Source organism: Rhinopithecus bieti, unplaced genomic scaffold (genome assembly GCF_001698545.2).
Source record: "Rhinopithecus bieti isolate Rb0 unplaced genomic scaffold, ASM169854v2 scaffold_71542, whole genome shotgun sequence".
Classification (NCBI taxonomy): domain Eukaryota; kingdom Metazoa; phylum Chordata; class Mammalia; order Primates; family Cercopithecidae; genus Rhinopithecus; species Rhinopithecus bieti.
Window position 1 is genome coordinate 519,442 of NW_016826746.1, and position 14,189 is coordinate 533,630.

General features: G+C 51.8%; 1 protein-coding gene across 6 annotated transcripts in view; it reads left to right on the forward strand.

Annotated features, from left to right (window-relative positions):
• Positions 1-271: 271 nt before the first annotated feature.
• Positions 272-14,189, forward strand: part of ADGRE2 (adhesion G protein-coupled receptor E2) — a 43,537-nt gene continuing 29,619 nt past the window's right edge. For 2 of the 6 annotated variants that reach the window (XM_017863569.1, XM_017863568.1), the window contains exons 1-9: positions 272-440; positions 642-758; positions 2,416-2,571; positions 6,851-6,982; positions 7,587-7,733; positions 8,162-8,308; positions 8,401-8,447; positions 8,574-8,651; positions 9,360-9,537. In XM_017863569.1, coding sequence (XP_017719058.1) covers positions 320-440; positions 642-758; positions 2,416-2,571; positions 6,851-6,982; positions 7,587-7,733; positions 8,162-8,308; positions 8,401-8,447; positions 8,574-8,651; positions 9,360-9,537 — 1,123 coding nt within the window. In that variant the 5' untranslated portion in view covers positions 272-319. The remainder of the gene's footprint in view (positions 441-641; positions 759-2,415; positions 2,572-6,850; positions 6,983-7,586; positions 7,734-8,161; positions 8,309-8,400; positions 8,448-8,573; positions 8,652-9,359; positions 9,538-14,189) is intronic. The other 4 variants (XM_017863572.1, XM_017863570.1, XR_001883688.1 and 1 more) reach the window with 3 other exon arrangements.

Below are 14,189 nucleotides of genomic sequence, written 5' to 3' on the forward strand. Positions count from 1 at the left end.
GGAAGAAAGAAGGAAAGAAAGAAAGAAAGAAAGAAAGAAAGAGTGGTCCCAGGTACTCGGGAGGCTGAGGCAGGAGGATCGCTTGAGCCTAGGAATCGGAGGCTGCAGTGAGCTATGATTGCACCACTGCACCTCAGGCTGGGTGACCGAGCGAGACCCTGTGTCAAACAAAACAAAACAAAACAAAACCCACCCCTATGGGGACAGGCTGACAGACTCTTTGGCTTTGAGCATCCGAGTGGGACATGACATCTGCCCACTCTGTTTGAACGACAGGCAGGATCTCAGCCTGAGAGGGGTCAGCATCCTCCTCCCCAAAATGCATCACCTTTACGCCTCCTTTCCCACCCTGGGATTCCCTCTGACCCCCTTTCCTTTCTCTGTTGCAGCATTCTGTGTCTGGCTGACTCTGCTGGGAGCCGAAACCCAGGACTCCAGGGGTGAGTCTGCTGGGAAGCAGAAAGCACCGTCCACAGCCAGAGTCTGGGGAGGGCCCTGGACCCCCGCCCATCCCCCTTCATCCCAGGGAAAGAGAGGCCTCGTGCACGGGAAACTCAGCGCCCTGCCCCATCTCCCTCAGTGCCCCCTTTTTGTGTATCCCCTTGCCCCTCACCTTCTGACTGTGCTCCCTGCTCTTGCAGACTGTGCCCGGTGGTGCCCTGAGAACTCCTCGTGTGTCAGCGCCACCGCCTGTCGCTGCAATCCAGGGTTCAGCTCTTCATCTGAGATCTTCACCTCCCCCACGGAGATTTGTGACGGTACAGAGGCTTGAGGGCAGCGCAGGGTACATCCGAGATTATGAGGCATTGCCCAGTGCCAGTGGGGGACAGAGGTTGTTGTTAGGGGCCACAGCCTCACCTTCCAGACTATCATCATGGACAGAGAAAAGACAAAGAGGGCAGGCGTGGTGGCGCACACCTGTAATCCCAGCACTTTGGGAGGCTGAGGCGGGCGGATCACTTGAGGCCAGGAGTTCAAGACCAGCCTGGGCAACATGACGAGACCCTGCCTCTACAAAAAATACACAAAATAGCCGGGCAGCTACTCAGAAGTCTGAGTCCCAGCTACTCAGAAGACTGAGGCAGGAGGATTGTTGGAGCCCAGGGGTTTGAGGCTACAGTGAGCTATGATTGCACCACTGCACTCTAGCCTGGGCAACAGAGTGAGATCCTGTCTCAGGGAAAAGAAAGAAACAAAGAAAGAGGCCGGGCGCGGCGGCTCACGCCTGTAATTCCACCATTTTGGGAGGTCACGGTGGGCGGATCACTTGAGGTCAGGAGTTCCCGACCAACCTGGCCAATGTGGTGAAACCCCATCTCTACACTAAAAACACAAAACATTAGCCTGGTGTGGTGGTGGTCCCCTGTAATCCCAGCTACTCAGGAGCCTGAGGCAGGAGAATAACTTGAACTTGGGAGACGGAGTTTGCAGTGAGCCGAGATCACGCCACTGCACTCCAGTCTGGGCGACAAGAGTGAGACTCTATCTCAAAAAAAAAAAAAACAGACAGAAAGAGAGAAGGAGAGAAAGAAAAGAGAAGAAAAGAAAAAGAAAGAGAGGGAGGGAGGGAGAGAAAGAGAAAAGGAAAGGAGGGAGGGAGGGAGGGAGGAAGGAAGGAAGGAAGGAAGGAAGGAAGGAAGGAAGGAAGGAAGGAAGGAAGGAAAAAATATGAAGGGGGAGAAGAAAGAAGTGAATAGGCATGGCTTCCTGGAGAGAGAGAAGCTGGGTGCTCAGGAATCTGGAGTCTGTGCCTCAGTTTACCCTTAAGACTGGGGAGGGGGTACATTCTGGCCATGGGTTTTTTTCTCCCTTATTTTTCTTTTTCTTTTTTGAGATGGAGTCTCACTCTGTCGCCCAGGGTGGGGAGTGCAGTGGCCCAATCTCGGCTCACTGCAACCTCCACCTTCCAGGTTCAAGCGATTCTCCTGCCTCAGCCTCCTGAGTAGCTGGGATTACAGTCATGCACCACCACACCTGGCTAATTTTTGTATTTTTAGTAGAGATGGGGTTTCACCATGTTGGCCAGGCTGGTCTCGAACTCCTGACCTCTGGTGATCTGCCGCCCTCAGCCTCCCAAAGTGCTGGGATTACAGGTGTGAGCCACTGCACCTGGCCACCATGGGGTTTAAATTTCTACAAAAAGTCTGAGGAGAGGGATGTGGAGCTTCCTGTCCATCCCCCACCTCAGCTCTGTTCACTGTGTCCAAATCTAGGATGCCAGCCAGAGAACTGAGACCAAGTGTGGTCTTCAGGAATGGCTTGCTCCAGCTGCAGCACAGCCTGTGCAGTGCAACTTAGGATTCTTTCCAAAAGATACTAAGCAACAGGCCCCATGATGGAGAGTCAGGACGGGGGTCTCTGCCCTGACGGAACTCACATCTTTGGGAGGTGACTCCCTGTCCTGTTGTGTTCCAGACATCAATGAGTGTGGGTCACCATCGAAAGTGTCTTGTGGAAAATTCTCGGACTGCAGGAACACGGAAGGGAGCTACCATTGCGTGTGCAACCCGGGGTATGAGCTTGTTTCTGGGGCAAAAACATTCAAGAATGAGAGCGAGAACACGTGTCAAGGTAAGAACCACCCCACATCCTCCATCACCACTGTCCATGAGGTTTGGGGTCACCAGAGCTGTTTCTGCAGCATCAGGGAGCAGGTGCCCAAGTGTAGGTTCAGTTCCTGGAGTCTGAGATGGGACAGGTGTACATGTACCTGTTTCGCTGGCCCAGAGAGGCAGCGTGGGTGCGGGCCAAGGGAAACCTCTGGGACCAGCTACCTGGACCCAAATCCTGGCTTTGCCACCTGTTACCTAAAGATATTACCAACATCACTACTGCTCTTAGAGCCTCTATTAAATGAGGATGATAATAATGGTGCCTTCTCGTATGCCTTCTGGGAGGATCAAGGAAAGAAGAGGTGCTTCTAACAGAGCCCAGCACACAGCAGGTGCTATAGGCATCTTCGTTCTTTAAACATTATTATGCACCGTAATCCCAGCACTTTGGGAGGCCGAGGAGGACGAATCATGGGATCAGGAGATCAAGACCATCCTAGCCAACATGATGAAACCCTGTCTCTACTAAAAATGCAAAAATTAGCCGGGCGCAGTGGTGGGTGCCTGTAATCTCGGCTACTCGGGAGGCTGAGGCAGGAGAATCACTTGAACTCGGGAGTCGGAGGTTGCAGTGAGCCAAGATCGTGCCACTGCATCCCATCCTGGCGACAGAGCAAGACTCCATCTAAAAAAATGCACAAATAAATTATTATGCAATTGATGCTTCTTAGGAGTTGTTCAGACAAGCTGGGCTTCTGTGGAGTCACACTCCTGGCTGGCACTCAGAATGAATCTATTTCGACACAGCCTGCTTCATCCCCTGCCATGGTCTTATTCCACACTGCAGCTCCAGCCCAGGAGAAGCCAGGCCCCCATGCATCACTCCGCTTTGCCTTCTTTCCAGTGGGAGCTAGTTGGGCAGGGCAGGGAGTTTCACGCATCTGCAAGGCCAGAAGAGAACCAGTAGCAGGTGGGCGGAGAAAGGAGATTCATACACAGTACACAGAGTGGGAAGGGAAGGTGAGCGAAGGCAGGAAGTGAAGAGGCTGAGGCTGAGCCAAGGGTCCCAGGGGACATTAAGGGGGTTCAGCAGAACTGCCCTGCTGTAAAGAGAAAAGTGGCAGTGCTCCTGGTCCCAGCCCTGTCCCTCTTGTCCTCCCTGCAGGCAGCAGAGCCTCCCTGGTGGAAGGAAAGTGAGGAGAGAGCAGAGGTGTATGTTCTGAGGACAGGCACCTGCAGACAGCCCAGCAGGGCGGCTCCATATACAGTGCTGCTGGTTCACAGGGGACCCTTAAACCAGCAGCACAGGGCACCATTGCATGCACATGGCTTGACCAAAGGACAGAACCTTCCTGTGAATTAGAAAAAGGCCTCTCCGGGCCGGGCACGGTGGCTCACGCCTGTAATCCCAGCACTTTGGGAAGCCGAGGTGGGCAGATCACAAGGTCAGAAGATCAAGATCCTGGCTAACACAGTGAAACCTTGTCTTTACTAAAAAATACAAAAAAAGAAAAAGATTAGCCAGGCGTGGTGGCGGGCGCCTGTAGTCCCAACTACTGGGGAGGCTGAGGCAGGAGAATGGCGGGAACCCAGGAGGCGGAGCTTGCAGTGAGCTGAGGTGGCGCCACTGCACTCCAGCCTGGGCGACAGAGCAAGACTCTGTCTCAAAACAAAAAAGAAAAGAAAAGAAAAGAAAAGGCAGGGCAGGGCAGGGTAGGGCAGGGCAAGGCAGGGCAAGTCGAGGCGAGAAAATAGGCCAACACTGAGAGAGGGGTGGGTCTCAGTTGGTGGATAGGCAGAGACACGGATGAGCAGGAATGAAGTGGCAGAGGGTTCTCATGGACCCCATCAGCACAGAACAGCTGCTAGTTCGGAGCAGGACCTGCCTCTTGAAGCTCCAGCTCAGGGAAGGGCTCGGTGGGACCCTATCTGCATCCCCGTCACCCCTCAGCATTCTTGCTTTTTCTGTCTACCTGGTGTCACAGGCCTCACAGGCAGGAGACCTGGGGCCACTCCCTCAGCTCCTTGCCCCACTTACTCCAGGCATCACAGGGCCATCCCAGACACCTGGGCACCTGTCGCTGTCCAAACCTCAAGGTTCAGAACCCTCCACAGGGGGTCACTTCCAAAAGCTCAGAACACCCCCCTACCCATCTGGTATCTTATGTGTTTGTTTTATTTTGTTTTATTAGTAGAGATGGAGGTCTCATCATGTTGGCCAGGCTGGTCTCGAACTCCTGGCCTCAAGTGATCCGCCCGCCTCAGCCTCCCAAAGTGCTGGGATTGCAGATGTGAGCCACCATGTCTGACCTGGTTTCTTATTTGTACAGAACGAAAAGGGGGCTGGCACTCAGGATATTCGATGAGCTCATTGCACGGTGCATTCCAGTGCAGTGTCCATTCTCTCTGCCGTCATCAGTGACTGCCAGGATGAGACAGTCTCCACATCAGCTCTGCTGCACCTGGAACTCTCTCTGATCCCCCGACCCGTAATGGACCCAGGCACCGTGTCCAGAAATGAGGGAGGAGGGAGATTTGAGGGCAGGGCCACTGTCTCCAGTCGAACCTGCCACTGACCAACAATCCCAACCTGGAGAAGAGGCCTCATGGAGCCCTGATCTCTTTTTCTGCCACTCAGTCTCTGTCCCTTTCCCTGAGCAAGACTGCCCTGACCCTTCCTGATAGTTTTGGTCCGCCTGAGCGCACTGGAGGGTGTTGTGGCTGAGGGTGGGCACACTGACATCGACTCCCCAAACACACTTAGAGAATTGAGTAAATGGAAGAGTCACCAGTGTGAACCCAATGGCAAGAGAGGGTGACATCAGGGCCATTGCTCCAAGCCTGACCCTCTCCCAAGGAGGTCAACTCAGATCCCAAGGGGGTGGAACCATTCAGAAATAGGTCTGTGTCCCTGGTGGGATGCCAAGAGATGAGATGACAGCTACACCTCCATCTTTGCCCATCAGCACCTGTGTCCCTCTCCAGCCACCGAACCTTCACCCAGGGCCAGTCTTGCTCAGCTATGGATTCTCACTACATCCTGCCATTTCCAGGACACCTTCCTGAGGATCAAAAAAAGCCACCTTCACAGCCCTGGGGCAACGCAGCTGTGTGTCGGCCCCCACTGTTCCCCCTGGCCTGGTACCCACTGTCCAAGCAGCCCTGGGGACTGGCTCAGGGACCAGTCTTGGTCCATGTGCCTGGAGCTGGGTTCTCAGAGCTAGTGTGGATGGGAGAGCACCGTCCTGCTAGGGCCACCGGGATTCTGATAACTCAGCCAGTGAGCAGCCATCCTGAGGGAATCAAGCCCACCAGAAGTAGATGCTAGACCCATGCATCTTACACAGCTTGCAGAACCATGAGCCAAATAAACTTTTCTTGTCACACAAAATGGACTAAACCAGAGGGCTCTCCCTGAGAAGGACCCATGACCACCATGTACAGTTGCGTAGGTTGCTGACTGCATATGGGTGCCCAGCCAAGAGGGTGAACAGAAGCTAAAAATCTGCCTACTCGCCATTCCTCAAATGTGACTGCGACTACTTGGACAGGAGAGGCCTTTTTCTAATTCACAGGAAGGCTCTGTCCTTTGGCCCAGGACTGCCACTGGGAACCAAGACAGGTCCCTACCTGGGCACGCAACATGCCCCCTGCACTTGGTTCCAAGAAAATCCCACCCTGATCTTTGTCCCAAATGTTCAGGCTGGGACACAAGTGGCTGGGACACCCCTGCCCCAGCTGGGAGCTGCCCAGGGAGGCAAGGGAGAGGGGGAGGACTCGGCTGCTTCCAGCCACACCTGGACAACAGAAGGCCTGGGCCACCACACTCACCATGGGATACCTCTGTGTGGATTAGAAAAGGAAGGAGATGGCCGGGCCCAGTGGCTCAAGCCTATAATCCCAGCACTTTGGGAGGCTGAGGCGGGCAGATCACAAGGTCAGGAGATCGAGACCATCCTGGCTAACACGGTGAAACCCCATCTCTACAAAAATACAAAAATTTAGCCAGGTGTGGTGGTGGGCACCTGTAGTCCCAGCTACTCGGGAGGCTGAGGCAGGAGAATGGCATGAACCCGGGAGGCGGCGGAGGTTGCAGTGAACTGACATCACACAACTGCACTCCAGCCTGGGGGACAGAGCGAGACTCCATCTTAAAAAAAAAAAAAAAAGAAAGAAAAGAAAAGGAGGGAGACAGTGGTGCCTTCCAGATGCTTCCGTGCCAGGAAACACAGCGGACTCTCAGCCCCGAAAGCTGCTCACAGCTACGGGCATCCTTCACCCTCTCCTTCCTCTTGCAGACGTGGACGAATGTCAGCAGAACCCAAGGCTCTGTAAAAGCTACGGCACCTGCGTCAACACCCTCGGCAGCTACACCTGCCAGTGTCTGCCTGGCTTCAAGTTCAAACCTGAGGACCCGAAGCTCTGCACAGGTAGAGGCCCTGGGAAGACGCTGTGAGGCTGGACGGGAGCTGGGGATGGAGCCGAGGCAGGTCCTGCAAAACAGCCGAGGAGGAGGGAGAAGATCCGCAGGTTCCCACAAGGTCAAGGACCTGCTAAGCCCCTGCCTAAGGATTCACCTCCCAGGAAGTTCCCACCACACGGCAGGGAGGCGGCAGGGCCTCTGGGGCTCGGAGTGCCCTTGTGGGCCCCCAGACCTCACCCCTTCCTCGTCTGTCACGTGTGAGTGGAAGAATGTGTCACTTCCAGTTCTGAGAAGGGGAACCTCCACTATGACCAGGGAGGGAGCTGATGAGAGGTTTTAGTTTTTAGTCATGGAAGTCCGGCTCCCATGACTCAGTTTCCCTTTTGCTTTCACCTCCTATAAACTGAGGACCATGGTCCCTGCTGTGCCCTTCTGGTAGGAAGACCATCATAAGATGCTTTGAAGGTGAAACTGAAGGTCACCAGGTGGTGACACGTGCAATAGTGGTCTTCAGTCCGGGGCAATGAAAAGACAGGGAAGTGGGTGCAGTGAGTGGAGGGCAGGCCTGGGCTGGTCAGGGACAGGGTTTGACCCTCTGGCTTTGTCCTCAGATGTGAATGAATGCACCTCCAGACAAAACCCATGCCACAGCTCCACCCACTGCCTCAACAACGTGGGCAGCTATCAGTGCCGCTGCCGCCCGGGCTGGCAACCGATTCCGGGCTCCCCCAATGGCCCAAACAATACCGTCTGTGAAGGTCGAGAGCTCAGATCCCGCGTTCCCAGAGACCCACAAACATCTAATCACATGTTCAACGGCACCCCACAAACCAAGCGGAACGAACGCTGGAGGCGCCCGGCTGTGCCAGGCGCTCGTTCTTCTGAGGCTAGATGAGAAAAGAGCAGGGGTCCCCGGGAAGGAGCTGGGGTACTGAGGGGGGAGGCTCAGGGGACCCCAGGCAACAGCTGATGACTCACTGGGAGGAAGACGTTTCACCATATTCGTAACCTGCACATCTGCACGGGGCACACCTGCTGTGCCCAGGCCTCTCCACGCTTCCATAACCCAGCGTCCGCCACTCCAAGGGGGGCACTAATGCCGGGAAGAACGAGCTGGGGGCACAGACAGGAGACAGGACCCTCTCTGGCCTCAGACACGGCCTGACCCCCTTCTTCCTGTCCTCAGAGGTGGACGAGTGCAGCTCCGGTCTGCATCAGTGTGACAGTTCCACCGTCTGCTTCAACACCGTGGGTTCATACACCTGCCGCTGCCGCCCAGGCTGGGAGCCCAAGCACGGAATCCAGAATAACCAAAAGGACACTGTCTGTGAAGGTACGACCTGACCCTAGAAGCTCCCCAACCCCCAACACACACACACACAGACACTCTCCCACCTAATGAGCCGCTTGTCTTGTTCCTTGCAGAGATGAATTTCCCCACCTGGACCCCGCCCCCCGGAGTCCACAGCCAGGTAAGTGGCCCCCACAGGGACGAGGCGGCAGGAACTCCATCCACACAGCACTGCATCTGTCTCCTTGTCCTAAGCTTCCCACCCGCCGTCCAGGCTCTCTGAGCCCCACATCTCCTCTCTCTGCAGACGCTTTCCCAATTCTTCAACAAAGTCCAGGACCTGGGCAGAGACTTCAAGACAAGCTCAGCCAATGTCACCATCCAGGTAAGGGCAGGACCCAGGGCAAGCAGGAGGGGAAGGAAGGTGGCTGCATCCCACAGAGGCCTGGGGCAGTTTTGGCCTGGGAGGGGACAGGCCCCAATGCTGTGGGTGCTGGTCTGACTCCTGGCATCTTTCAGGGCTGGTGGAAGCTATTGGACACCTAAGTGCACTTAATGTCTTTCCTCTTGCTTTCCCTGGACTTTGGGTTTAGGTCTGCATTGATATCGCACAGAAGTGTTGGCCTCTGAGGGGCCGTACACCAGGGTCAAGGATCACCTAGGGAATTCCATCCAATGCCATTTTTTCTTTTTTTTAAGACAGAGTTTCACTCTGTCGCCAGTCCAGAGTTTAGTGGCCCAATCTCAGCTCACTGCAATCTCTGCCTCCCGGGTTCAAGCGATTCTCCTGCCTCAGCCTCCTGAGTAGCTGGGATTATAGGCACATGCCCGGCTAATTTTTGTATTTTTAGTAGAGACGGGGTTTCACCGTGTTAGCCAGGATGGTCTCGATCTCCTGACCTTGTGATCCACCCGCCTCGGCCTCCCAAAGTGCTGGAATTACAGGTGTGAGCCACCGCGCCCGGCCGCCAATGCTATCTTTATCCCCCAGATAGACAGTCTCTAGGATCTGTTCCCTGGGGCTGAGCGGTTAGAGTCTACATGCAGCCCCTCTGGCCCATGGCTCACTAGGTGTGTGTCCCCATCCCTCCAGAGCATCTTAAAGGGGTTGGATGAGCTGCTGGAGGCCCCCGGGGACCTGGAGACCCTGCCCCGCTTTCAGCAGCACTGTGTGGCCACTCACCTGCTGGATGGCCTAGAGGATGTCCTCAGAGCCCTGAGCAAGAACCTTTCTGTTGGGCTCTTGAACTTCCGTTATCCTGCAGGCACAGGTACGTCCCTGGGTCTGCCCCAGACTCCAGCTCTGCATGCTTTCTGTCTCATTCCTTTCCTGGTCCCACCGGAGCCAAGTGACCACACCTGTATGTCAGTGTTTCTCTCATCAACAAAGTAAAATAAAAGATGAAAAAGAAATGCATGCCAGCCTGGGTAAGATGGCAATACTCAATCTCTACAAAAAAAAAAAAATCTTTTAAATTAGACAGATATGATGGCACACCTGTGGCCCCAGCTAGTTGGGGGACTGAGGTGAAAGGATCGCTTGAGCCCAGGAGGTTGAGTCTGCAGTGAACTATGACTGCATCACTGTACTCCAGCCTGGCTTACAGGGCAAGACACCTCTCAAAAAAGAGAAGAGGAGAACGAGGAGGAGGAGGAGGAGGAGCAGGAAAAAGGAGAAGAAGAACAGGAAGAAGAGGAAGAAGAAGAAGAAGGAGAAGGAGGAGGAGGAGGAAGAACTAGAAGAAGAGAAAGGAGGAGGAGGAACAGCAGGAAAGAGGAGAGGAGGAGGAGAGGAGAGGAGGAGAGGAGGAAAGAGGAGAGGAGGAGGAGGAGGAGAGGAGGAGGAGAAGAGGAGGAAAGAGGAGAGGAGGAGGAGGAGAGGAGGAGGACAGGAGGAGAGAAGGAGGAGGAGGAGAAGGAGGAGGAGCATAGGAGGAGGAGGACAGGAGGAGAGGAAGCAGAAGAAAAGAAGAGAGAAAAGGAAAGGAGAGGAAAAATAAATGCATAAATAACATGCATTTTCCTTGTAATATGAATTATCAGCAGTAAATAATTATGAAGATTTAAAATAACAAAGTAGAAATCACTTCAAAAGAGATCAATTTATTTAATTTGGAATACTATAAATTAGTATCATTTGATCTATAAGTATGATTTCTTTTTTTGTTGTTTGTTTATTTTTGTTTTGTTTTGTTTTGTTTTGTTTTGTTTTTGAGACGGAGTCTTGCTCTCTTGTCCAGGCTGGAGTGCAGTGGCATGATCTCAGCTCACTGCAAGCTCCGCCTTTCGGGTTCATGCCATTCTCCTGCCTCAGCCTCCTGAGTAGCTGGGACTACAGGCGCCCGCCACCACGCCCAGCTAATTTTTTGTATTTTTATTAGAGATGGGGTTTCGCTTTGTTAGCCAGGATGGTCTCGATCTCCTGACCTCGTGCGTGATCTGCTTGCCTCGACCTCCCAAAGTGCTGGGATTACAGGTGTGAGCCACCATGCCCGGCCTGCATAATAATTTTTAAAGCATGAAAATGCATATAGCGTTAATTTTATTAAGATAAAATTCACCTAACATCAAGTTCACCACTTTAAAGTGTCTGTTTCAGGCCGGGCCCGCCTATAATGCCAGGCACTCACACCTGTAATCCTAGCACTTTGGGAGGCTGAAATTGGTGGATCACCTGAGGTCAGGAGTTCAAATCCAGCCTGGCCAACATAGTGAAACCCTGTCTCTACTGAAAATATAAAAATTAGCCGGGCATGGTGGTGCACACCTGTAATCCCAGCTACTCAAGAGGCTAAGGCAGGAGAATCGCTTGAGCCTGGGAGGCAGAGGTTGCAGTGAGCCGAGTTTGCACCACTGTACTCCAGCCTGCGTGAGACAGAGTGCCACTCCATCTCAAACAAAAAAATTAAAATTAAAAATGAAAATAAGAAAAAATTTTTAAAGTGCGTGTTTCAGTAGAATCTAGTATATTCACAAATTTATACAACCGTCACCTCTATTTCTAAAATACTTCCATCAGCCCAAAAGTGAATACTGCACATGGTAAGCAACCGCTCCTCATTCCTCCCTTCCTCCAACCCCTGGCAGCAACTAATCTGCCTTCTGTTTCCATGGAGTTTCCTAATCAGGATATCTCACATAAATGGAATCATACAATATGTGATCATCTAGTCTAGCTCCTTTCACCTAGCATAATGGCTTTGTGGTTCATGCCTTCCATAGCATTTATCGATATTCCATTCCTTTTCATGGCTGAATACTATTCTATTGTATGAATACCTCACTTTTTTTTTAATCCATCCATTGATGGACATTTGGGTTGTTTCCAGCTTTTGGCTATTGACAAAAAGAGTCAAAACTCTGTAAAATATTTGAAGAGACTTACTGTGAGCTAAATATGAATGTATGAATGACCATGGCCCATGACAGAGCCCTCAGGAGCCCCTGAGAACATGTGCCCAAGTGAAGTGTGTTGTTGTCTGGGGTAGTACCCGAGGTTCATTGTCTCATGCCAAGAAAATTAAGGACACGGACACATACAAGGAGTAAGTTTATGAGCGGAGGCTTAATAGGCAAAAGAAAGAAAAAGGAGAACAATTCCCTCTCTTGTGAGAGAAAAGGATGCTCAAATGGGACTTCCCATCCATGGCCGAGTGCACCAGATTTTATAGACAGGCCTGAGGAGTCGGTGTCTGATTTACATAGGACCCAAAGATTGGTTGGACGAGGTGTGACGTTTACATAAGGTGCAGAGAAGCTGGCTGCCCCCCCCAATCTTATTATGCAAATGGAGTCTTTGCCTTCTCCTTACTGTACACATGGTTGGCAAAGAGATGGGAAGATGGAGCCGCCAGTTTCAACATGCCTAGTCCCAGGTGGCCTTTTCCTATTGGCACAGCTGCCAGCATTCACCTGTGCAGTCTTCCAGCTTGCTTGCCTATGTCTGCAGCTCGATTTTACAGGCTGCTCTTTGTTAGGGGGAAAAAAAATGATACAGGGGCTGCTTTTCATTAAAAGGAAAGTCTTACTGAGGACTTCCTTACCCTCACTCTCTGCCTAAATAATTCCTTTTTAACTTCTATATCACAAGGTGGTCATGGTGCAGCTTGGTTTTTGTTGTTGTTCTTGTTGTTCCTGTTGTTGTTTTCTTTTGGAGACAGAGTCTCGCTGTGTCACCCAGGCTGGAGTGCAGTGGTGCAATCTCGGCTCACTGCAGCCTCCACCTCCCAGGTTTAAGTGATTCTCCTGCCTCAGCCTCCCAAGTAGCTGGGACTACAGGTGCCCAACACCACGCCTGGCTAACTTTTTTGTGTGTTTTCAGTAGAGATGGGGTTTCACTGTGTTAACCAGGATTGTCTCCATCTCCTTTCCTCGTGAGCCACCTGCCTTGGCCTCCCAAAGTGCTGGAATTTCAGGGGTGAGCCACAGTGCCTGGCTCCACGGCTTGGTTTTATACATTTTAGGAGGATGTGAGACAACAATGAAATACGTTTAAGATACACATTGGTTCACTCCAGAAAGGCAGGACAATCTGAAGTGGAGATGTGGGGCGGGTGCTTCCAGATTATAGGTAGATTTAAGCTTTTCTGATTGGCAGTTGGTTGAAGGAGTTATTATCAATAGAAAAGAATGTCTGGATTACAATAAGGGGCTGTGAAGGCCGAAATTCTATCATCCAGACGAACCCTTCAGGTATCAGGCTTCAGAGAGAATAGACTGTAAATGTTTCTTATTAGACTTAAGGTCTGTGTTGATGTTAAATGCTGGTCGGCTTTTCCTGAACTCCAAAAGGGAGGAGGGCATAACGAGGCATGTCAGAGCCCCCACTTCCCACCATAGCCTGAACTAATCTTTCTGGTAAAATTGAGAGTGCCCTGGCCAAAAGGGAAGCCCATTCAGATGGTTTTTGGGGAGCGGGAGAGGATTTCTTTTTTTTTTTTGAGACGGAGTCTCGCTCTGTTGCCCAGGCTGGAGTGCAGTGGCGCGATCTCAGCTCACTGCAAGCTCCGCCTTCCGGGTTCATGCCATTCTCCTGCCTCAGCCTCCTGAGTAGCTGGGACTACAGACGCCCGCCACCTCGCCCGGCTAGTTTTTTGTATATTTTAGTAGAAACGGGGTTTAACCGTGTTAGCCAGGGTGGTCTCGATCTCCTGACCTCGTGATCCGCCCATCTCGGCCTCCCAAAGTGCTGAGATTACAGGCTTGAGCCACCGCACCCAGCCAGGACTTCTAATTTAATTTTTGGTTTAGATGGCTGGTGTGAATAGTACTCTTATGAATATTGGTGGACACATTTTGGGTTGAATAACTGTTTTCGGTTATTTGGGGTATATACTAAGGAGTGGAACTGCTGGGTGATATGGTAATTCTATGTTCAACTTTTGGAGGAGCCACCAAACTGTTTTTCCAAAGCAGCTGCACCATCCTAAATCCCCACCAGAAACATACACGGGTTATCATCTCCACACCTTCAGCAAAACTTGTTACTTCCATTTTATTTTCTTTGGTTCTGTTTTTTAATTGCTTTTATTGACATATAATATCTTACATATTTATGAGTACATGTGATACTTTGCTGCTTGCCTAGAATGTATAACTATCAATGTATAACCCAGGGTATCTGAGGTATCCACCACTTTGAGTACTTATCATTTTTATGTGTTGGGAACAATTTAAGTCCCCTTAGCTACTTTGAAATATATCATACCTTCTTGTTAATTATAGTCACTCTGCTCCGCTGTCAAACACTTGGGCGGGGCATGGTGGCTCACCTGTAATCCCAGCACTTTGGGAGGCCGAGATGGGTGGATCACGAGGTCAGGAGATTGAGACCATCCTGGCTAACATGGTGAAACCCCGTCTCTACTAAAAATACAAAAAATTAGCCAGGTGTAGTGGTGGGCGCCTGTAGTCCCAGCTGCTC